The sequence below is a fragment of the Pan troglodytes genome, chromosome 6 (assembly GCF_028858775.2).
Source record: "Pan troglodytes isolate AG18354 chromosome 6, NHGRI_mPanTro3-v2.0_pri, whole genome shotgun sequence".
Lineage (NCBI taxonomy): Eukaryota > Metazoa > Chordata > Mammalia > Primates > Hominidae > Pan > Pan troglodytes.
The window spans coordinates 118,441,664-118,467,286 of record NC_072404.2 but is presented as its reverse complement, the minus strand read 5'-3'; the positions used below and the strand labels follow the sequence as shown (position 1 = coordinate 118,467,286).

General features: G+C 39.5%; 1 protein-coding gene and 1 pseudogene across 11 annotated transcripts; one reads left to right on the top strand and one right to left on the bottom strand.

Moving 5' to 3' along the window:
- Positions 1-863: 863 nt before the first annotated feature.
- Positions 864-25,481, bottom strand: ARMC10 (armadillo repeat containing 10). Of its 11 annotated transcripts, XM_009453905.5 has the most exons (8): positions 25,261-25,481; positions 24,815-24,919; positions 16,827-16,975; positions 16,595-16,627; positions 13,897-14,031; positions 7,981-8,157; positions 3,304-3,375; positions 864-2,356 (listed from the first exon to the last, which is right to left on the bottom strand). In XM_009453905.5, exons 1-8 carry the CDS (start codon positions 25,421-25,423, stop codon positions 2,102-2,104), a joined length of 1,089 nt encoding a protein of 362 aa, XP_009452180.1. In that variant the 5' UTR covers positions 25,424-25,481; the 3' UTR covers positions 864-2,101. The 11 variants fall into 11 exon arrangements, with proteins under 11 accessions (XP_009452180.1, XP_009452182.1, XP_016813446.1 ...); XM_009453907.5 differs by lacking the exon at positions 3,304-3,375; XM_016957957.4 differs by lacking the exon at positions 7,981-8,157.
- On the top strand, positions 11,033-15,855 carry LOC107975902 (quinone oxidoreductase-like; annotated as a pseudogene).
- Positions 25,482-25,623: the final 142 nt, after the last annotated feature.

The following is a 25,623-nucleotide window of genomic DNA, read 5'->3' as shown; positions in this document are numbered from 1 at the left end:
TATTGAAGTTTCCTGTGATAACTGAGGAACACTTTGCTATGCCTCACTGCCCAATAGGGTGGGTCATCAATTAGGAGAAATCCCAAATTATAAAAGCCAACATATGCCGTGACCTACGTAGGAAAAGATGTATTTGTGCATCTTCTTTCTGGGTAGTTAAAAATTACTCCCTCTTTTCTCTAGCATTTTGACATTTCAGACTCAATGCTCTGATCTCTAGGGAGTGTGATTATTCAAACTAATGAGAGAGGACAGGAAGACACAGTTTTAGAATCTACTGCTGCTAAAGCACATTAGAAACAAATCCTGGTTTTTAATGTATGCATAGTTTCATATTTAATGAATATACTTTCATTAAATAGGGAGGTAGATTTGAAAAAAACTGTTATAAAGAAATGTGCCTTTTGGGGAATGAATACTTTTGTTCATGTCTAGCCCACTGGGAATTTTGTTTTCACCTTATACTGAGTCCTTTTTCTAATGTAAAAATATTTCTTCCAAGTTTGATTTCTGTATCACGGTAACATTGAGAACACACATATTTCTGTTTGAGGATTTGTGACTTCCTATGGAAACAGTCTTGCATCTATGTATTTACAAATGAAATTTAAAGTATTCTTAAAGCTTTGCCTTAAATACTGCTTGCATACTGATTTACTTAATGCTAAGCATGGCAGGGGTTATAAATTTAAATATTATAAGACCTGGCTGAATCCCAGATGCATCAATAAATTGTTGTAGTAGCTTATGGAAAATGCTATTAAAGATAACAAATTTTCATACATTGTATTTTTAGTCAAGTAAAATATGGATGAAAATTAATAAAGTACTGTCAAGGGAAAAAATATGTATAACCTTGTAAGTGATTTTTCTCCCCTTTATTAAAAAAAGATTATACAATTTGGGCTCATAGTAAAAAATTCAAACAGTAGAACAGTGTGTACGTAGAAGGCATTCCCCACTCCCACTCCAGGAGTTTGGGTATCATTCTAGAAGTGTTCTGTCAATACATAAGCATTTTTCATTCAAACACACACACACACACACACACACACACACACACACACACACACACACGGGATCCCATATTCTATAATTTTTGTGTTTTAAAAAACCACCATATTTCATAGATATCTTTCCACTTAAGCACATTCGGAGCTCCATCATTTTTTTTTTTTTTTTTGAGACAGAGTTTTGCTCTTGTTGCCCAGGCTGGAGTGCAATGGCGCTATCTCAGCTCACTGCAACCTCTGCCTCCCGGGTTCAAGCAATTCTCCTGCCTCGGCCTCCCAAGTAGCTGGGATTACAGGCATGCACCACCATGCCCAGCTAATTTTGCATTCTTAGTAGAGACAGGGTTTCTCCATATTGGTCAGGCTTGGTCTCAAACTCCCGATCTCAGGTGATCTGCCCGCCTCAGCCTCCCAAAGTGCTGGGATTACAGGCAAGAGCCACCATGCCCAGCACAGTCTTTTCAAAGACCAGATAATTTATTTAACCAACTGTCTAAAGATGGACATTGTGATTGATCACACTATTTTATATGTAACATTGAATGGAGTAGGTGAGTCCTAGGAAACATTCTCTCCTAAAAGTTTACATTTTTCATTGACTAGAAGTGACCAAAATAGATTCTACTGATGAGAAAAGACTTTTGAAAGCAGTATGGTCAGGTTGGCAGGTGAATGGCCTCAAGAGCTTAGGATTTCATTGCTACTGAAAGAACAAGACTATTCAGTTGTGAAACAATGATTTAGTCAAATACTGATGCTGTCTCAGATGAGTAACTGCAAATCACTTCAAAAGGTAGAAGGGTAGCTTAAATGTGAAAAAGGTTACTGCCACTTCATGTAGGGAAGATAACAAGCATTTGCAAATAGCAAAATAGAAAGAAATAAATGGTTTCAGTACAAGCTCTTATACTCACTTGGCATCAAAATAGTCCAAAATAAATCTGAGAACCACGGCAAGTTATAGCTGTGTTAATGACAAAATGTGATATTTACTGTTTAAATTCAGCAGCTGGGAGAATCCCCTTATAAGGAAGACAGAAAATACGTTTATATCCAGACTGCATTACTCTTTGGAAAAATATGACCAATCAGATTTTGGGTATTATTGTTACAACCTTTTCCTTCACCTCTGCATCATGGTGATCAACTAAAGCTCTTATTTTCTGGGCACATTCTTCTCCATGTAACAGGAAAAACAATGAACCTTCAGTGAAAGTAGGCTGCGCAGCTAAATGGCCTTCTATTTTGAGGCAGTTCTTTATATTCTGAAATAGTGTAAGTACTCGAAGAAGAATCTCCTTTGCTACGTGGCTGTCATAAAGGGAAAGGAATGATGAATCCACCTGAAATATGAAACAATGAGTATTATTTTATATTAATAATATATGAAAACTTTTTCATGTATATTTTTAACATTTTAAAACTACATTGAATAACTCACATTTAAAAATTTTTAAATTCACATTTAAAATGTATCTCACATTAAAAAAATTTTGTCATAGAAAACCCAAAATTGCATAACTTAGATGTATAAAACCTTATGTACCCCCACGCTGTAATACTAATGGAAAAAAGGGAGTGTTTCAGCTGGAAAAATACAATTTCCTTGGAATTTTAGAATGTGGTTATTTGGGAAAAACAACCATTTTCTTTTTTAAGATCATCATACGGTTTTCATGGGAACTCATTATTTCATCAAACATTTAGTGCCCATACACCACAGGGCACAGAGCTGGGTGGGGAATAGGGATGAGCAGATGAATACGATGGTTCCTCTTCTACAGGAGTGGAGCTCCATTCTATCCCAGCATTCAGAACACTTATCACAGCTTTTAATTACCTTGTTCACTTGTTATATATTTTTGTCCCTCCACTAGACTGTAAGCTTCATGAGGACATGTACCATGTCACGCTGTGCTCACTGGTGTGTCTCATCTAGCATATGCTGGGGACTCAGTACTGCTGTTTCAGTGGATACTAAGATACATGTAAACACAAACAGTTCAAGTATAAAATATGGGATGGCACAATTGTACCCAAAATTGGGTAGAGAAAAAAGTTATAATTTATTGTTGCTAGGGTGAATTTTTAAAAATGTTTTTCAAAAGTAAAAGAGGCTCATTGCAAAAAATTTAGGAAATTCATACATACAAAATGAATTTAAAAAACCACCTTTAATACTGCTCCTCAGAATCCCTGTTAACATTTTAGGCTAAATCTTTCCAGATCTGTCTGTCTGTTCAAATGTATATATGTGTATATTTACAAAATAAATATATAAGCTATTTACTTGGGCACGGAGAAGTCCTTCTGTCATGGCTGGATTTTCAGACAAATTCAAAAGCAGTTTCAAAACTTGCACCTGAAAGAAGATGATACTGGCTTATCTCAGACTGGCAAGCATGAATTTTCTCTCTCAGGCATGCTGTTCTCTCACCATGTCTTCCTGTTAAAGTCCTGCCTAAGCTTCCAGGCCTGGCTCAAATTCTCTCTACTCCAGGAAACCTTCTCCGTTCATTCTAAAGGTCTCACTCTGAACTCTTATAACACTTGGCACCACTCTTAGAGAACCTATCATAGAACAGTGTTATTTAAACCTCATTTTTCCAATTACACTGTTAGGGAGATAGAGAGAATATTGCAAATGTCTTGTACCACTCTTAGAGAACCTATCACAGAGATACAGGTTTTCTATCACACTGTTATTTAAACCTAATTTTTCCCAATTATAATGTCAGGGAGATAGAATATTGCAAATGTCTTCACCATCTACCCCCAACTCACATGCACATCTGAACAGTTGGTAAGCTTAACATCTGTTAAATACACGATCTTCATTATGATTACTGGTAAGTGAAGTATGGCCAGGCATGATGGTGTCGGCCTGTAGTCCTAGGTACTTGGGAAGCTGAGGGGGGAGGATCTCTTGAGCCTTCCCATCTCAAGGATGTTCAAGTTCAAGGATGTAGTAAGCTATGATTGTGCCTGTGAACGGCCACTGCACTCCAGCCTGGGCAATATAGTGAGACCCTTAGACCCCATCTTCACCCCCCACAAAAAAGAAATAAATATAATCTTTAAAACAACAACAAAAAAACTCTCAAAGCTCAGCTCATTTCTACTTAAACTGTAAAAATTTTGGAACTGTTTGGTTACCAAGACTAAATAAATAACAATATGGCCCCTTTTGGTAAGCTACCATGAATTTTTGAGGTTATCTTAATGTGAAAGTGTTTTACAATCATATAAATAAGCACAGTGATAAAAACTGATAGATCGGTTGATTGATTGAGATGGGGGTCTCACTATATTGCTGAAGCTGGTCTTGAACTCCTGGCCTCAAGCAATCCTCTCACTTTGGCCTCCCAAAGTAACTAGGATTACAGGCATGAGCCACCATGCCCAGCAATGATATAAATAATAAGCAAATAAATGTTATCTAATGGGTGACTAGCTAAAATATCAGCATTCTTATCACTTATAACTGAAAAGTCAGTAATAACAAGACTCAAATAGAATGCCTCTTTTTTATTTATTATTCTTAAGTTTTAGGGTACATGTGCACAATGTGCAGGTTAGTTACATATGTATACTTACGCCATGCTGGTGCGCTGCACCCACTAACTCGTCATCTAGCATTAGGTATATCTCCCAATGCTATCCCTCCCCCCTCCCCCCACCCCACAACAGTCCCCAGAGTGTGATGTTCCCCTTCCTGTGTCCATGTGTTCTCATTGTTCAATTCTCACCTATGAGTGAGAATATACGGTGTTTGGTTTTTTGTTCTTGAGATAGTTTACTGAGAATGATGATTTCCAATTTCATCCATGTCCCTACAAAGGACATGAACTCATCATTTTTTATGGCTGCATAGTATTCCATGGTGTATATGTGCCACATTTTCTTAATCCAGTCTATCATTGTTGGACATTCGGGTTGGTTCCAAGTCTTTTAAAAACAAAGGCCATGTGAAACCATACTTTCTACAAGATACCTGGAACTAAAATAAGCATAGAGGGGGGTACTAACTCAGGGAAATGGGACAAATGTGCTCTTCACTAGAGCTGGGAAGGAACCTGGATATTATTTTAGAAAAATTTTTTATTACAAAGGCAACAGATGTTTACCATACCACTTTCAAAAAAATAGAAAACCAGAAAGAAAAAGAAAATTTACCCATATTTACATAACCAGAAATGATCACGATTAAGTTTTGGTATTTTCGGCCAGGTGTGGTGGCGCATGCCTGCATTCCCAGCACTTTGGGAGGCCAAGGTGGGCAGATCACTTGAGCTCAGGAGTTCAAGAGCAACATGGGCAACACGGCAAAACCCCGTCTCTACCAAAAATACAAAAATCAGCCAGGCGTGGTGGCATGTGACTGAAGTCCCAGGGAGGCTGAGGTAGGAGGATTGTTTGAGCCTAGAAGCTCAAGGCTGCAGTGAGCAGAGATCATGCCACTGCAATCTACCTGGGCAACAGAGTGAGATTCTGTGTCAAAAAAGAGAAAGAAAAGTTTTAGTATTTCCTTTTTGGTCTTTTATGCAAATATCCTGTATAGTCACAATTCCTTTGATCATGTTGTAGATACTAATTTATTTGAGGATGACATAATACTTTGCTTAATTTTACTGTTTTTATCAAATATTTCTTTATTTTTAGAAAATTACTACTTGGTCATCATAAAAATTTTAAGTAATGCAAAAGAGAACAAGGTAAAAACAAAAGCCACCATGCTTTTGGCCCCTTCCAATCCTCAGCAGTGTCCACTGGTAACATTTCTTGAATATGCAGAGATTGTCTTTTTCAAAGAGATGCTGTTAATAAATTAAGGCCTCTGGGGGTGAAAGAGTAAAGGAGACTTCTGACCCTTCTTTAGTGCACTCCGTGGAGGTCACTATCAGATCTCATCTGGCCTGACTGGCTATCAGCAACACTAGGAATAAGTGTTAGGAAAAAAACACCTGGCTCCAATGTCAATGAAGTTTCAATTAGAAAAATAGGAACAGGAGGTATGAAATAGGATGGTCCTGAACTTATGAAATAAGCCTGGATGAAGTCAAAATCTAAGACCCACTAATAGTCAATGAGGGCAGGTATACAACCAGGGAATAGCAACAGCAATAGCTATTTGGTATCCTGTATTAAAATCTGATGTTGCTATTCTTTGTAGAAGGGAGTTAAATATGAGAAAAATATATATAAACAGTTAGAGTACAACTACAGATTAAACAAATATATGGATTTTGGTTTGAAACCATATTAAGACATTTTTTTTTTCCTCGTCACATGCACCATCTTGTGGTGACACTAGGACATTTTAAACCATTAGTTTTGTTTTCATTGAGGATGTAACAAGCACACAGTTTATTTATGTTAATCCTCCACGATCTGCATTAAGTTATCAATCAGTGGTGTACCCAAACGGTTATTACAGTACAGTGAGATCCCTGACTTAAGCAAAATAAGATATTTAAACATTCATTTTAGTGGTTATTTACTAAGAAAATACCTAAATCAGACACACTTTCCCACTAACAAATGGATGACTATCCAAAAGTTCATTTGCAAGTTGGAACTTTAAACTCAATTTTTATGGAAAATCAATGTTGTAATTGGTAGGTATGTTCCAAGGCAGACCAAGAAAGCAAATTTTCTATCCTAGAAATACTGTACTAAGCAATGTAATGGAAAAACACAACACAACAAAACAAAAATAGAACATACTATTGTGGTCTGGGTCATCTTTTAAAAAGTCAAAAAATATATGAAAACACAGACGATGTCTGAGACAGATATATACAGCCCCAAGGCCAGACTTGCCTGGCTGAACTCAGCCTGGCTCTGGACTCAGAGTTCCTCCTGAGGTTCTGGGTAAAGCAGCTGCAGAGTCAGGCAGAGGAGAGATTTCTCCTACAGTGGCAACAACATACAGTAAAGAGGGAAGGAGTTTCCCCAGGGGTTCAGGGGCTGGAAGTTATCTTGTTCCACTGGAGACAGACATGTTGATGCATGTTGGAAACTGCCTGGGAATGGTGCAATATTGCTAGAAGACGACTCTTACATTTAATTTTCAATACCTTTTGGTACATCTTGGATCACATCCAAACAAGTTTGGCTATTGGAAAAGAGGAAAGTCCATGTACAAACACCTTGGAAACATAAAAGCAGGACTACAGTAAGACTCTCCTGTAATCACATCTTGATAAACTCAAAAATAACTGCAGTGATGTTGAATATTTGGAGTATGGCTTCACATTTGGTCTTTCTAAAATGCTTATGCATTTGTCTCTCAACTGTTCCAGAGAACACAGACTAACATGGTAAAAAGCCTTGATGAACAATCAACCCAACTTATCAGAACTTTTAATTAGCCTACAATCTATTTTTATGCTACTTTTTCTTGAAAAATGGCAATTGATAAGAATGCACACTAATATGAGAGATTTACTTAAGAAACTTTTTATAGGGCATCTCCTAAGGTCCTACTTAATTCAGCTCAATATCTGTTGCCTCTTACATCAACCTAACTGGACAGAGTGAAGCACTGAGACATCTTTCATATATTCAATACACTTCATTTACTACAGCTTAAAAGTTGTTTTAGAAATATTTTTCAACAAATAACTGAATCAAAAAAATGATTTGTTAACCCTGAGGTAAGCAAAATATTCAACTAACCACTACTATTACTCAGACTCCTTTTAATCACAATGTTCCTATATTTGGTGGGGGGAAGCTAGCTTCTCAGAAAACCAAATGAACAGGAATCTGTTGATAAGTGAAACAACAGATGGTTTTCACAAGTTAATTTTGCAATGGAATATTTGGGACTAAAAATAATATACTTTCTTGGGCCCATGTGAGTTTTTAATAAATCTTCCTCTTTGAGGCACATCAACTTAAGATAGGTGGCCTGCAAATACTATTTCAATGTTAATAAGCTTGACACAATAGCTCTTCATACCTTCGTGTTTCCATTTCCAGTAAGTAACACCTGGAACAGGTCTGTAATGTAACTGTGAAGCATGTGCTGGTGGTCATTGGTAACAGTCATGTTTGTCAACAATCTCAGTCCGGCCAGCTGCACAGCAGAGTTCAGAGGACCAGAGAAGACATCCTCACATACTTGACTGATGTATATCTGAAGGCAGGGGAGGAAAATGAGCATCTTAGAATCTCCAAAATTTTTCTACTGAACAGCCACTTTTCTGCACAGTGGAGTAGGGCTACTGCTCAGGATGGAACCGACTCCTCAAAAAATACATTTCTTTTTTTTTTTTTTTTTTTGAGACGGAGTCTCGCTGTCTCCCAGGCTGGAGTTCAGTGGCGCAATCTCAGCTTACTGCAAGCTCCGCCTCCTGGGTTCACGCCATTCTCCTGCCTCAGCCTCCAGAGTAGCTGGGACTACAGGCGCCCGCCACCATGCCCAGCTAATTTTTTTGTATTTTTAGCGGAGACGGGGTTTCACCATGTTAGCCACGATGGTCTCGATCTCCTGACCTCACGATCCGCCTGCCTCGGCCTCCCAAAGTTCTGGGATTACAGGCGTGAGCCACCGTGCCCGGCCAAAATATGACATTTCTATCTGGCCCTCAAAAGTTGTTGACTTTTTAAAAGCTTCCTTTGGTAATTCCAGGCACAGTGCTTAGCATTTTACAAATACTCCTCACTTAATCCTGAAGACAACTCTAATGAGTTGGGTGTTGTACTATTACGGCTATCTTGCAAACAAGGACTTTTAAGTCTTTAAAGAGCTCGGGTCCCCTGCCCAATGTCAGACAACAGGTGGGGATGCAATAGCCAAGCCCAGAGATCATGCTGTTAATACCAGTGGCTTCTCCCTAGTTGGAGGCCTCCCATCTTAGTCCACCTTTCTGTTTCAACTGGTCTGCGGTCTGCGCACACTGGGATCAGGGAAGAAGATGTGAGGCTATTTTGTATCATAGTAATAAGTACCTTAGCAGTAGGGTCTAGAGAGCTACATCATTTCAGAAGTAAAGAATGGGAGGATAATGTGAAACAGAATCTTTCCCTAGAATTAATCCTATCAAAAGTAAGCAGAACAAAATTATACTTGGCCTAAGGTTCTTATTTACCTAGGGGTGTGTGTGTGTGTGTGTGTGTGTGTGTGTGTATATATATATATAAAATTCACTCCTTCATAATATTGTTAACTATCACTGGTAAAAAGTAATGCAATGCTGTAGTACTCTTGTATCATACATGACACAACTAAACTCAGTGTGATGGAAACTTTTCTGAAACTCTACTTTCTGTGTCTGGCCATGAGCTTTCTTTTTTTCTGGGGGGACAAGGTCTCACTGCCGCACAGGCTGCAGTGCCACCATGCCCAGCTAATTTTTGTATTCTTTGTAGAGACAGGGTTTCACCATGTTGCCCAGGCTGGTCTCAAACTCTTGAGCTCAAGTGATCTGCCTGCCTCAGCCTCCCAAAGTGCTGAGATTACAGGTGTGCACCACCATGTCCGCCCTGGCCATAAGCTTTCTAGCTTACAAAAATGATGTTTTACAGATAACTGCTAATCACTTAAGCAAATCTGAACTCCACCAAAAGTTCTAACTGCTAAGAAAATTTTCCTAATTTGAAGTGGTAAGTTACCAATTGTCCCATAAACAATTATTAATTTAAAAAAAATCCCAAATGTATCCATGTTACCATAGAAACTAAATGGCAGTAAAGCAATGAGAGATTAAACTTTTAATCTGGTTTCAAGATCTAAATTACATTTATTTTTAGAGACAGGGTCTCACTCTATCACCTAGGCTGGAGTGCAGTGGTGTGATAACAGCTCACTGCAGCCTCAAATTCCCCGTCTCAGACTCCTGAGTAGCTGGGATTACAGATGCATGCCACTATGCCCAGCTAATAAATTTTTTTTTTTTTTTTTTTTTTTTTTTAGAAATGGGGTCTCACCCAAACTGGTCAACACGGTGAGACCCCATATCTATTAAAAATACAAAAAATTACAAGCGTGGTGGTGGGCACCTGTAATCCCAGCTACTCAGGATGCTGAGGCAGGAGAATTGCTTGAACACAGGAGGCAGGGGTTGCAGTGAGCTGAGGTTGCACCACTGCACCCCAGCATGGGCAACAAGAGTGAGACTCCATCTCAAAACAAAAACAAACAAAAATAAAGAAATGGGGTCTCACTATGTTGCCCAGACTGGTCTTGAACTCTTGGCCTCCAGCAATCTCCTGTCGTGGCTCCCAAGTGTTGGGATTACAGGTGTGAGCCACCACGCCTGGCCCTAATTTACATTTGAAAGTCAACTGGTTCTCTTTGGTTACAATTTAATTATACATCCATCCTTTAAAAACATGGCATTTATTTAGCTCTTTATAAATCATATACTTCTGTAAGATGCTGATGTCTTTCAAAGCATTTCCTAAAATGTGTGGACTGTTTACATCCTTATTATATCTGAATCTTTTTACCATTTCAATTATAATAACAAGATTACCAAATAGACCAGCTTAGTTATTCCTGCAGCTGTGTCCACCTCATCTTGTTCTGTTCTCTTGGAAATCTCTCCTTCCCCAACTCTACCTGTAGGGTAACATTCTCAAGAGCCAGGTCAGACTCCACCTCTTACAGAAACTTTTGGATGAAATCTCTCCTTTCTATGTACTCAATCATGTTTTACTTACATTTTTCTTTAAAGGACTTTATTATGTTCTGCCTTGACTTACAATTATTTAAGGACTTGCCTTATCCTTCCTTCCACCTTTCTTAGAACAAGAGTTGCATCATGCTCATTTGTATACTCTGCACCACAAAGCAGGAGGTTTGATAAATATTGAATTGAAATAACATAATTTCCTAATATTGCATTTTTCTGCTGACATTATCTGACCCTGGCCTGGTTCCTTTAGCACCCTTAGATTAAACTGAACCCCAACTCCAAAAGTCTTGTTGGCTGCAAAAGTTAGAAGCAGCCTGGCCAGCCTCCTTCAGTGGAATATGAAGGAGCCCTTGCAGATTTTGATTCCCACTCTAGAGCTTTTATCTAGATGACCATGGCAACTGAAAAAAAGATGATGAGAGCTGTTAGAGTGTTTGAATTTGGTAGACCAGAAGTCCTGAAACTCAGTCAGATGTTGCAGTACCAGTTCCAAAAGACCATTAGTTGTAATCAAGGTTCATGCGTGTGGTGTCAACCCCATGGAGACATACATTTACTCTGGTATTTATAATAGAAAACCACCTTATTCTATGCTCAGATGTAACTGGGGTAATGGAAGCTGTTGGAGGGAATGCATCTACTTTCAAGAAAAGTGACAGTTTTCACTACCGGCACAATCTCTGGGAGCAGATTACGCTGTTTCCAAACTGCCTGAAAAACTGGACTTTAAAACAAAATGCTGCCATTGGTATCCCATATCTTACTGCATATTGAGCTCTGATTCACAGTGTCTGTATGAAAGCTGGAGAGTGTTCTGGTTCATGGGGCTAGTGGAGGAGCTACAGTAGTAACACGCCAAATTGCTAGAGTTTATGTCTTAAAGGTTTTGGGCACAGTCTTTTTGGGACAAAAAGACTTTTGCAAAATGGAGCCCACAAAGTGTTTAATTACAAAGAAGTTAACTATGTTGATAAAATTAAGAAATGTGTGGTAAGAAAGGAATTGATGTGATTATTGAAATAATAGCTAATATAAATCTTAGTAAAGATGCGAATTGTTTGTCATATGGAAGATGAGTAATAGGTGTTGGCAACAGTGGTACCATTGAAATAAACCCATGGGACACTATGGCAAAAGAGTCTAGTAAAATTGTCGTTACTCTATTTTCCTCAACCAAGGAGGAATCTCAGCAATTTGCAGCAGCCTGTCAAGCTGGAATGGAAATTGGTTGGCTGAAACCTGTAATAGGTTCTCACTATATGTTGGAGAGGTGGCCCAGGCTCATGAAAATATCTCTCACGGCAATGGGGCTACTGTAAAAATGATTCTTCTCTTTTGATGATTAATTCTTTCATGGATTTCAGAGGTTGTCTTTTGCCCAGTTTTACTTACACAATCTTTTGTTTAATTAACATTCATTTGATCCAGTGAGTTTCTTATGTGAAAAAAGTAAGATTTTTCTTTGGAGAACTAAGCAAGTAGAGTAAAATTTATTTTATGGCTGGCAATATTTTTTTTTACCTTCTATTTCAAATCAGGAAATCTTCATAGTACAAAATAGCATGCTAGTGGTCTTTTGGCATTGGAGTGCATTCCAGAAATTCTTAACTGATACTTGATTAATTCTATACCTTTGATTAAAACATGCTAATTCAAAATAAGCGTTCTCAATTTCCAAGGACTTCCAATCCTACTTACTTTCATAAAGGTTCTTTAGTCTCTGATTAGCCATAACTGTATTGGACTCTAAAGATTTTCTGGACTAAAAAAAGACCCCTATTCCAAACTAATCTCATCTGGATCTATACGTCTTGTGGAAGGGCAAGAACACATAATTTCCAGGGCACTTTGCTAGTTTTCCAATATTTCTCCAAATATTAGAATATCCACTTCATTGGATATTCTAATTGATTGTCAATGACCCCATATATTCTGTGAGGACAGCAGCCTTATCTTTGGTATGACACTTGGTACATAGCCTCCAAACTGGTAATACTTCTTGACTGATCAGATTTTCAAAGTAGATTTAGAGTTACCTGTTTGTGTGATGGGGGTCATATATTTTTATTGAAATTAATAAGCTCACCAATTTGACACATAAGAATGGTCTGCTTTTGCTTCATAGCATAGTAATCTGTAATTCTGTAGAAAATTAAATTTTCTAGTCTATATAGTACTTGCCTCTCATCACTTCTGCATAGCTCCTCACAGTTACTGCTTAACAGTGTTTTGGGCTGGAAGTCTTTATCTAAACTAAATACAGAGATTACCTCTTACAAATCTTGCCATCAACATTATATTCAAGGAAATAAAGTTTGGTTATTTGTAGTTTTTTTCTTCATATGAGCACATCCTCCTGTCTCTTGTTTCGTGATTGTCTTGACCTGATTTGTTCTGTTGACTGATAATTTCTGGTTTGAACATGGGAGTCCTGTTTCAATAATAAACATAAAACACTGCTCTTTTCTATAACCAAGGGGTATCACTGGGTTCTGGCTATATATGCCATGGCTGAAGTGTTTTAACTGTTGGCATTTACCAAGTTAACTATTTTTTTTTACAGGTTAACTGCCTCATAAATAACATTTTTGAAAAAGCATTAAAGCAATGTCAGTAACGTAGGTTAGCATTTTATGTGCATCCTAAAATGGAGGATTTCTCCCCATACAACAAGATAAAGGAACAGTTATTCTGTAAAAGTCAGTTTAATCTATTTGCACATTTGCCTCATCCATTGAAAGAGCTAAAGCATACAGTGACTTAACATTTTGCAATACACTCATACAGTACACTTAATTTCAAAGGCAAAACTAGCCAAACTGTATGCATTAACAACCATATTTATGAATATGTAGCATCGGATATGCTCCCTGAATGAATCTCTTGTAATACTAGTTCTAGTTCTAGCGCAGTCTTGTCCCAACTTTCAGCCAACTATATTCACTATTTGGTTGGTGCCTATAGCCTTAAGGCTATTACTGTCACCAGTGCCTGTCCCTGATGTAGAGGATAACCTGTAGAATAAACAAGCATTATTTTACTGAAACAAAAGTCTTATTGTACCTCTTATTGGCTAGTTCAGGTCCCTCCCTCTTCTGTCTTATTCTCCATTCCTCTAAAGGTAATCCTTGGCTGTAAAATTACAAAGGATAGTCTACTAAAGTTTCATTACTCATCTTTTTGTTATTTTTTATTTATAGAAAACCTTATACATTTGTGATTTTCAGTCAACTTACCTTTATCTTGATTTGATTTTCAACATTCACACTCAGGTTATTTAGTGCATTTAAAGCTTTCTCTTTAATACTCTGGTTGGAATGGTTGATTTTGTTTGCAACAATTGGAATACCACCCAATTCACGAATAATAGCCTACGAGGGGAAAAAAAAAAAAAAGCAGGACTGGGACTTCAGTATGCATCTCCGTTCACTGAATTCTTTGCATCCACAAATACAATTAAAAATCAACGGCTTTTTGGGAATATCTTTCCCATATACAAATATTTAATTCATATTTTAAAAAAATCTCACTACCCATACTTTTATAGGTAAAGAAAATCCATTGAAAATAAGATTATTAAGATATATAATTATTTAAACTACAATGTTGAGAAATACAATAAAAATTTATAGAGATACTATAACGATCTTGAAGCAACTTACAAATAAAATTATTTTTCTTTGAGATGAGTTATATGACTTCTCCATTATAGGCAAAACTGGAAAAGTGTTATAATTTAGAATACTAAAGTTAGTGTTTTGGATTTAGAATACTAAAGTAGTGTTTTGCTAACACGTATTATTTGAAACACTAATCCCTCAAAATGTTAAGAGATGTTCCATAAAAATAAGGGGGGGTGGTTTCCCATGGTTAGCTAAGTTTAGGAAAATCTGAGTATAACAAGAGTAAGCATGTTTCTTTAATATGTCCATGTGCATTGGGAATCTTGAAGAGGGGTGTGTTGACGATAGTATGTCTATGAACTAAACACAAAAAAAGGGTCATTTTTTCAGCAGTGGAAGTGGTGGGAACGCACTGATATCTTGCAGAATCAGGTTCCACACAGTTTGAAAAATGGTACCCAGGGCCAGGCGCAGTGGCTCACACCTGTAATCCCAGCACTTTGGGAGGCCGAGATGAGTGGAACACTTGAGGTGAGGAGGTAGAGACCAGCCTGGCCAACATGGTGAAACCCCATCTCTACTAAAAATACAAAAATTAGCCAGGTGTGGTGGCCGGTGCCTGTAATCCCAGCTACTGGGGAGGTTAAGGCAGGAGAATCGCTTGAACCTGGGAGGAGGTTACAGTGAGCTGAGACTGCACCACTGCACTCCAGCCCGTGCAACAGAGTGAGACTCTGCCACAAAAAAAAAGAAAAAAAAAAAAAAAAGAAGAGAAATGGTACCCAAATATTCAGAGGGAAAATAATCTGGGATGTCTTACAGTTAGTTGCAATACTATGTTACCATGTGCTTTTGGCTCAAACATTGAAAGAATTAAATTGCTTTAATTCTTGTAAGAAAAATATGCTAAAAATTATTCTTGTCAAATGAAGACATGCTATTCTAGCAGGAAAAAAGAAAAAGACTGCCAAAATCTACTTCTTAGAAATAGCTCAATACTCCATTTTACCGTTAAGGGTGATCTTAGCATTAAAAGAGAAATAAACTTTCCCTTTACAATTTCAAGTTCTTTCGAAGGACTTGCAGTTACTAGAAAAGTTTTTTTTTTTTTTAACTATATTGTTAAAGCAGATTAAGGTACTATAATTGATGGTGAGGGCACTGACCCCCGCTGCTCAAGAAAGTACTTCTTCTCCAGTGGGTACTGGCCTACTCTGACTACAACTTATTTTAGAGGAATACAAAATTATGCCATCAGAAATACTCCTTTAAAGGCAGGCTAACACATTAATCACTAGCTATTGTTTTTGCTTGTCTAGTGGCTCTCTTTCCACGGGGGCAGATGTGGCATCTCCTCTGTCCCACACAGTCCCTGCTGGGATTGTTGTTCACTTGTATTCACAGCCATCCCTGCTACTTAGCTGCAGGATGCTCATGTGAACCAGGCCTCAATAAATATGGGCCATGGTCCCTCGACTGATCCAGAAATTGCCCCGGAGATTGATCCAAAGGGTTAACACTGGATCCTAGAAGAACAACTGTACCTTTTGGATAATGAGCTACAGAGATGAAGGCTTAGAGAGGCTAGTGGCTTTCTTTCAACCCTGGTGAAGAAAACCACTTTGTGGCCAGAAAGATAAAGACTAGTACATAAAATTGAGCGGCCATAAGCAAAGCCAAAAGGTAGAGAAAGAGAGAACTCTGGGAACTCTGCAACCTTGAACTGGACTCAGTTGTGCCTGAAATCAATGCTATTCTTCGCTGTCCAAGTTAGCTGAGCTCAATATTTTCCCTTTTAGGCTTAAAATAATTTAAAGTGAATTCTGTCATTTATAACTGAAAGAGTACGTAATGCACAAAGATTCTCTATCTCCCTATACATTTATAGGGCTTTACAGTAAACCTTGCCATTCTGGAGAAAGCTGGGCTAAAAAAAACTATAAATTCAAAATAATTTTGTACTTAAGACAATGTTAACAAAGGGCATTGGCTGAAAACAATTACGAAATTTTGTTTTAACTATTTTTTCATGCTGGAGGGTTGTGAGGAAGAGTAGGAAGAAGCACCTGTTCAAATTAAGCTCTTTAGTCTTAGTGTTAAGTCTCCATTTGCAGGAGCCATTTACATTGATTAGTGGTTATCAGAGTGTGGTCCAGGGACCATCAGCATCAGAATCATATTCATAAGACCGATATACAATTTAAAGTATGTACTTAAATGTTAGATGCATTCATTGTTTTACTGAAGCACTGCTGAATTTTAAATAATTTAAAAGGCCATGAAATGGTAAACGTTGATTAGATATACTTACGAATGTGATGCCAGTGATCAACTTCATAGGGATCTATAATCACATTAATAATCATATCACTATTAGGCTGTGTTTTTCAGAAGTAAACAAACATTATATTTTAAGTATAAGTAGCCACATTGCACAGATGAGGAAATTGAGGGTCTGAGAGGTTAAGTAATTTATTCAGGGTCACAATTACTGCTAGTGTGTAAGAATGTAAAGAGCTTGCTTGCTGAGTTGAGGTACTTACTTGGTTAACTGAAAAGGCTGCATTGTTACCCAAAGTAATCAAAGCTCTTTCAATAATTACAGGATCCTCAGCTGACTCCAGCAGGTAAAGGAGTTTCTGAAGTTGTTCAGCATTTAGAACATCATCATATGAACCATCAGTTAAGTCTTCTGCATAAGAAGAAAGTTATTTGAAGTTAAGCTAAAATCAATACGAGGTTATTTTTGAAACAGGCTCTCACTCTGTCACCCAGGCTGGTGTGCGGTGGCACAATCATGGCTCACTACAACCTTGATCTCCTGGGCTCAAGTGATCTTCCCGCCTCAGCCTCCCAAGTAGGTAGGACCTGTGGTCCTAGCACATGCACCACACCCGGCTAATTTTAAACATTTTTTGTACAGATGGGGGTCTCACTGTGTTGCCCAGGCTGGTCTCAAACTTCTAACCTCAAGCAGTCCTCCTGCCTTGGCCTCCCAAAGTGGTGGGATAACAGTATGAGCCACTGTGCCCAGCCTGTTTTTTTAAAATTTTTAAAACAATATCGAATACATACTTGTATGGCAGGCACAGTATTAAGCACTTTACATCCTTAGGAAGAAGATACTTGTAGTACTCTCAAATTACAGCTGGGAAGTGTAGGCTTATAGATACCAAGAAATTAGTCAATGGTCACTTGGCATATGGCTGTTAGTAAGACACTTCATGCAAATACTATATACCTCAAATGCTGATAACATTTTGTTTCTCCTTTTAAAAACGAGGTACACCCATCCAATGAACACTTACCTATACAGAGATTAATTAGGAAATATGATTTGCATTAAGCAGATCTTTTCTGAGCACATCAGATAGAAGGAAAGCTATGAGAGTAAACCAATCTTGTTGCTAGTGTGGCATTTTTGTTTGATTTATACAAGGCATGATGACTAGGATCCTAGAATAATAGTCCTGCTGGCGGTGATGACAAAAGGAAAGCTGACATTTTGAGGAAGAGCTAGGATAGCCAAATGCTGGATCTGCTCAATGATGTTTAAACTTATGGCTTTACCTTAAAAAAAATCCTCTTTACAGAAATCACCACAGGAAGAACAGAAGCCATTTTATAACACTCTTACTGGGGTGGTGGGGGGAGGGGAAAGGGTAGGTGAGGAGGAGGTTACACAACAATAGGTGTTACATGATCTCAAATCTGTGTTTTTTCTTAAAACACACAAAATTGTTAGGCTGGGCATAGCAGCTCATCTCTGTAGTCCCAGCACTTTGGGAGGCAGGAGAATCACTTCAGGCCAGTGGTTCGAGACCAGTCTGCACAACATAATGAGAACCTGTCTCTATTAAAAAAAATAATAAGTAAATAAAATTGTTAAAGGTGATTATTTTTGGGTAGTGGGATTATGAAGGACTTTTATTTTCTACCCTGTACTCAACAGTACTTTTTTTTTTTTTTGCAATAAACAGGTATTATTTCTGTAATTAAAATAACTAAGTATATTGCTCAAAGAAGAATCACACACACACACGCACACACACAAAAATAAAGGGACAAGTATAGATTATACATGGGAAACAATATGTGGTACGTGATACATAATATGTGATGCCCTGAGGAAGCCAAATAAGAAATGTTAAGAAAATGTCACAGCTTCAAAGCTAGAATATTCTCACTACCAAGTCTTAATCAAGACCTTTTACTTTTGAATACACTGTTGGCCTCATTAATACCTTATAAAATAGGGTTTCACCCAAAGAATACTTGAAAAGATAAAGGAAAGAATGATAAAAACACAGCTTTTTAGAATGGAAAGAATTTGGGGTTCATCCAAACCTCTTGTTTTACACAGGAAGAAACTGAAGCCAGGATTGTTCAAGGATCTGCCTAAAGTCACAGGGGTAGCTAGTAGCAGAAACCACAGAAATGAAAAATCAAAGTTACAAGTAAGTCACTTACTATTTTTGGGGGTCTCAGTTTTCTCATCTGCAAATAAAAGGGTTGGCTTAATACTGTAACTGGCTCCAGAGTTTCCTACACAGCCCTGAAGTTGTATGATTTCATATACACATGCATACATACACGTGCACATGCATGGCAGAAATGTGATAAATTTAACTCATCCATATTTGAGATATTTCAAAATCATACCACTTTGTTATATGTTATCTCATGAAGTCATTTTTAAAAAGCTTATAGACTGGGTGCAGTGGCTCACGCCTGTGAACCCAGCACTTTGGGAGGCTGAGGCGGGCAGATCACTTGAACTGAGGAGTCTGAGACCAGCCTGGCCAATATGGTGAAACCCCATCTCTACTAAAAACAGAAAAAAATTAGCCGGGCGTGGTGGAGGATGCCTTGTAATCCCAGGTACTCGGGAGGCCGAGGCGGGAAAATTGCTTGAGCCTGGGAGGCAGAGGTTGCAGTAAGCCCAGATTGCACCACTGCACTCCAGCTTGCGTGACAGTAATGAAACCTTGTTTTTGTTTTTGTTTTTAAAAAAGAGAGAGCTTATAGATGTATAAATTCTTTATAAATAGCCATTTAAAATTTTTCTAGGGATTAAATCACTAACGATAAAATTTCACGGTGTTGTATCACAGAATTCTCACTTGGTGGGAAGAGGCACAATGTGGTAGTTAAAACTAAGCCAAGGCTATGGGGTCAGGTTGTCTAGTTCAAATTCCCAAATAAGCTACTTACCAGGTAAGAGACTTAGGCTCTCTCAGCCTCAGTTTACTCATCTGCTAAGTGGGAGTTAATAGTGCCTACCTCAAAGCACTTTTGTACCTAGAATATTTAAAGTGACTAGTATATTATTTTCATTAATGGGACACATAGCTGATTAATAGCAAAAGTGGCTTTAGAATCCAGATCTTTTTACTCCTACATTACTCTTTCCTCTCAACCATTATTCCTCCTAGTATATTAAAATAATGAGCCTAGCTGAATGCGGTGGCTCACACCTGTAATCCCAGCACTCTGGGAGGCTGAGATGGGCGGATCACGAGGTTAGGAGTGCAAGACCAGCTTGGCCAAGATGCTGAAACCCTGTCTCTACTAAAAATACAAAAATTAGCCAGGCATGGTGGCACATGCCTGTAATCTCAGCTACTCGGGAGGCTGAAGTAGAAGAATTGCTTGAACCTGGGCGGCAGAGGTTGCAGTGAGCCGAGATCCCACCACTGCACTCCAGCCTGGGCAACAGAGCAAGACTCCATCTCAAAAAAATAAATAAATAAATAAAAAATAAAATAAAATAATGAGCCTATACTTTAATTCTATATATTCTCTTTGAATTTCTAATAAAAACCATTTATCGGCCCAGCACGGTGGCTCACACCTGTAATCCCACCACTTTGGGAGGACAAGGCAGGCAGATAAGCTGAGGTCAGGAGTTCGAGACCAGCCTGGCCAAGATGGTGAAACCCCGTCTCTACGAAAAGTACAAAAATTAGCCAGCAGTGGTGGCACATGCCTGTAGTCCCAGCTACTCGGGTGGCCGAGGTAGGAGCATCACTTGAACCTGGGAGGCAGAGGTTGCAGTGAGCTGAGATCGCACCACTGCACTCCAGCCTGGGCGACAGAGCAAGACTCCGTCTCAAAACAACAAAACAAAACAAAAACCATGTATAACTTCTTAGTAAAGAAATGTAAAACTTAAAACTCTAAAAATTTTACAGGAGGGCGATCATCAAATACTCAGCTCTTCCACTGGTGAGTTTTTGGACTGCTATTACACAGGTGAGGAGTCAAACATGTGTTCTACTTTCCATCTAGCTCTGTGCCAACAAGACTGTGAAAGAATCTTAGGCTCGGTGGTTTGTGGTCTCCTCCAGTAAATCAAGGAGAAATTACAATTCTCAAAGGGAATGAAAAGTGACTACCACATTATAACGCAGCAAGACAAATTTCAAGATAACTGTCATGGTTCAGAATCTTTCCAACTGGGAACACAATATGCCTGTTTATGTAGTCTTAGGCCCTTCAGTAAATTATCTTCTCACTACAGGAACTCCTAGTTTTTAAAGTGAATTCCTAATTTTTAAAGTTTTTATAGCTATCATGAATGATATATATTTTTTGAAACAGGGTCTCATTCTGTCAAATAAAATATTTTCAATTAAAATTTTGAATTGTTACTGCATGTATACAAGAAGTTATTGATTTGGGTATATTTACTTGTACTCAAGATATTTTATTAAACTCATTGCTTCTAGTAGTTAGTTAATTCTCTTGGATTTTTCCAAGTAAATCATTATGCCACCTACGATTATAATTCTGCCTCCAATATTTATGCATGTTTTGTTATCAAGCGATGACTCCAAAAGAACGTTGAATAGTAGCTGTGATAGCAGACACCCTTCTCTTGTTCTTGAGTTTGATAAGGATGCGACTAACTAGTGTGTCTATTAAATACGATATTTGCTTTTGGGTTTTGATGGATGTACTTGATCAACTTAAGAACATTTCCTTCTATTTATTCCTTACTTGCTGCAAGTTTTTATCAGAAATGATAAAAATTTTTTTCTTTTTTTTTCCCAAGTCTTCAGCTATGGAAAGAAATATTTTAATGCCTTTTTATTATGAGGTCATCATGTGGCTTTTCCTTTTTCTAGTATGACTCCTCCTTCCATGTCCATTTGGCCTTGGTATATTATTACTTTAATCCCCTGATAGATTTGACTTGCTAATATTTTAAGATTTTTATATCTTTATTCATAGTTGAGACAGATTTATAGTTTTTCTTACCATCCTTGTCAGGTTATGACGTTAGATTGTTGGATGAATTGGGACTGTTTCCATCTTTTTCAATGCTCTCAAACCACGTTAGTACAAAAATTATTTTAATTTTTTTTTTTATTTTTTAAGACAGAGTCTTGCTCTTTTGCCCAGGCTGGAGAGCAGCGGCACAATCACAGCTTACTGCAGCCTTGACCTCCTGGGCTCAAGGAATTCTCCCAAAACAGCCTCCTGAGTAGCTAGGACTACAAGTGCACACTACCATGCCTGGCTAATTTTTCTATTTTTTGTAGAGATGGGGTTTCACTATGTTGCCCAGCCTGGTTTTGAACTCTGGGCTCAAGCGATTCTTCCACCTCAGCCTCCCAAAGGGATTAGAGGTGTGAGTTTAAAACAAAGAAAAGATCGCCACTGCACTCCAGCCTGGGCGACAGAGCAAGACTCCATCTCAAAAAACAAAAACAAAAACAAAACAAACAAAAAACAAAAGATCATCTTCTGAAATCTAAGCATGATGATGACTGTATTAGTCCATTCTCATGCTGCTATGAAGAACTGCCCGAGACTGGGTAATTTATAAAGGAAAGAGGTTTAATTGATTCACAGTTCCACATGGCTGGGGAGGCCTCAGGAAACTTACAATCATGGTGGAAGGGGAAGCAAACACTTCCTTCTTCATAGGCAGCAGGAAAGAGAAGGAGTGCAGAGCAAAGGGGGAAGCCCCTTATAAAACCATCAGATCTCCTGAGAACTATCACCAGAAGAGCATGGGGGGGAGGGGAACTGCCCCCGTGATTCAATTACCTTCCACCGGGTCCCTCCCACGATGTAGGGATTATGGGATTACAATTCAAGATAACATTTGGGCCGGGCACGGTGGCTGATGCCTGTAATTCCAGCACTTTGGGAGGCTAAGGCAGGCACATCACCTGGCCAACATGGTGAAACCCTGTCTCTACTAAAAATACAAAAAAAATTCGCCAGGCACATGGTGTGTACCTGTCATCTCAGCTACTCTGGAGGCCGAGGCAAGAGAATCGCTTGAACCCATGAGGCGGCGGTTGCAGTGAGCTGAGATCATACCACTGCACTCCAGCCTGGGAGACAGAGTGCGACTCCGTCTCAAAAAAAAAAAAAAAAAAAAAAGATGAGATTTGGGTGGGGACACAAAGCCAAACCATACTGATGATGAAATGAGCATTTCTCAAGTCTTCTTCAATGATAAAGGAGTAGCTTCAGGAAGAAGGGACTGTGAGCAAATTATTTTTTAAGCTGCCTTACCTAAGATAATGATGATTATGGGAACTGTTAAGTTTAAGTTTAAAAGACTGTCCACATTCATCAGATTGAGTCAGTATAACTGAGAAGATATCTGAGTCCAGGACACCTTCCCAATGTACTTATACAAAGATATCTCTGACATGGGCAAAGACAACAAATTAGGCTTTGTAAATGCTATGATTTGAATGTCTCCTGCGAAACTCATGTCGAAACTTAATTCCCAATGTGGCAGTATTGAGAGGTAAGGCCTTTAAGAGGTGACTGGATCATGAGGGGTCTGTCCTCATGAATGAATTAATCCATTCATGGATTAATGAGCAGGACTGGTGGCTTTATAAGAACAAGAGACCTGAGTCAGCATGTTAACACACTTGCCCCTCTGGCCTTGGGATGCCCTATGCTACAACAAGAAAGCCCTTACCAGCTATGGCCCCTCAATCTTGGACTTCTCAGCTTCCATAATTCTAAGAAATAAATTTCTTTCCTAATAAATTACCCAGTTTCAGATATTCTATTCTAAGCAACAGAAAATGGACTAATACAGTAAGGGTAAATACAAATCTTAAAAAAAAAAAAAAGCTGAATTATACCTAGAGGCAAAAGTGAAAGAGACCTTCCCCTTCCACTCCCTTTTTCTTAAAGCATTCCCTCGTGCAAACTTGTAATTATAAATCCTTTATTGGCCAGGTGAGGAGGCTCAATCCTGTAATTCCAGCACTTCGGGATGCTGAGGCAGGAGCACTGCTTAAGCCAAGTTCAAATCAGCCTGGGCAACATGGTGAAAACTCGTCTCCTAAAAAAAATAGAAAAATTAGCCAGGTGTCGGTGTGCACCTGTAGTCCTAGTTACTTAGTGGGGTGAGGTGGGAGGAGCCCAGGGAAGTGGAGGCTGCAGCTGTGATTGCGCCGCTGCAGCTGTGATTGTGCCACTGCACCGAGCCTGGGTGACAGAGCGAGTCCCTGTCTGAAAACAAAACAAAACTCCTTTTTCTGCTTCTCTGATACAAATGTAAATCTTTTTGTTTGTTTGTTTTTTGTTTTTTGAGACAGAATCTTGCTCTGTCGCACAAGCTGGAGTGCAATGGTGCAATCTTGGCTCACTGCAACCTCTGCCTCCTGGGTTCAAGTGATTCTCTTGCCTCAGCCTCCTGAGTAGCTGGGATTACAGGCACCCACCGCCAAGCCCGGCTAATTTTTGTATTTTTAGTAGAGATGGGGCTTCACCATGTTGGTCAGGCTGGTCTTGAACTCCTGACCACATGATCCGCCTGCCTTGGCCTCCCAGAGTGCTGGGATTACAGGTGTGAGCCACCACACCCAGCCTGTAAATCTTTTTAAAAGTGAAATAAGCATTTGGCCAGTTTTACAGCCCAAGAAAGACTTTCTTAAAAGCTTTGGAGCCTACTGTTTGAAAGTGTACTCTTTGAAACCTACTCTTCCAGGAAGATAGAGCCCCAATCTCCCCAACTCTGTTGAGTTTTTAGCCTGGGCACCTGGTTCCACATCATAAAGATATTTTTATTTTTCCTCTGGATAAAGGCAATTAGATAACAACCACCCCAATTACCAGTAAATTTAGGATAAACTACATGTAGCAAATGGTACTGTCAAGTCCTCTTACCTAAGGACAAATTATTTTTTATCTTGAGAACACGTATGTAATATGAAATCGGTTCTATCTGTCCAGCTACATTTAAAGGAATTAGAATTCTTCCTGCTATCCCATTAGCAAATTGCCCGTGATGTGTGAGGCAATTTAGTTTGTGCTTATTCAACAATGAAGCTGTTTAGCTCTCTTCTACAATTGTGGACAGGAGTTTCTTGGATGGCACATATGATATTTTAAATTATTTCCCTAACAGCTTCCATGATGTGAAACATGCCTTTGGAGGGTTTTAATGTACCGATCAACTTTTGGACAGAAACCGAATCATGCATTTGTCCGCTGGGAGGGTGTGTCTCGCGCAGACAACTGTTCCCATTTCCAAAACACACACCAGGCTGCGAGGTCTTGGACCACTGTGACTCCCAGGTACCTCCCGTCTGAGGCCGGGCCGAGCGCCCGCACAACTGACCCTCTGACGTCCCTTCTTCCAGGGCACCTGCAAGCAGAGATTGACCTATGGCTCTGGGCCCCTCAACAGCCCTTCCACAATCGGGAGAACCCCTTTAGTTACACAAAGGCCCGGAGCAAGCTTTAAAATGAGAGGCCATCAACAGGTTTTTAAGAAATCTAATCCTCCGCTGTGACGCGGAGCTCAGGCAGGAAAGCCAGGGCAAGTTTTCATACCAGTATAGTCAGCAAAGGGGCGGCGGGGGCGGCGCAGCACCCTGCACTCACACAAGTACTGCCTCTCCCTCTAGCTCGGCTCCTCATTTTACCCCGAGCACACGCAAGCCACCACCCCGGCCTGGGGAGCCCCCCTGCCCAGTCCCCGCTCACCTGCCGGAAACCCCGCGGTCCCACCTGCGGACTTCGAAGAGCGTATCCCGAGCTCGCGGTCGCCCCGCCGCCGACCCCGGGTCAGCCTGTAAATGCAGTAGCAGGCGCCCGCGCCGAGCAGCAGGCCCGCCGCCACCCAGCCCGCGCCCCGGGGGCCACCCATGCTGCCGCCGCGGCAGAGCCGCAGCGCCGGGCCAGGGCAGGAGGCTCGCGGGGGCCAGCGCAGGAGGCTCGCGGGGGCCAGCGCGGAGGTCTCCAGCGCACGCGGGCCTAGCCGCCACAGCAAACGCCACCTGACCTGGATGTGGAGAAAGGAAATGGGGTCTGAGCTCCGCCTCCCGGAAACGGCCTAGCTCAAAGCCT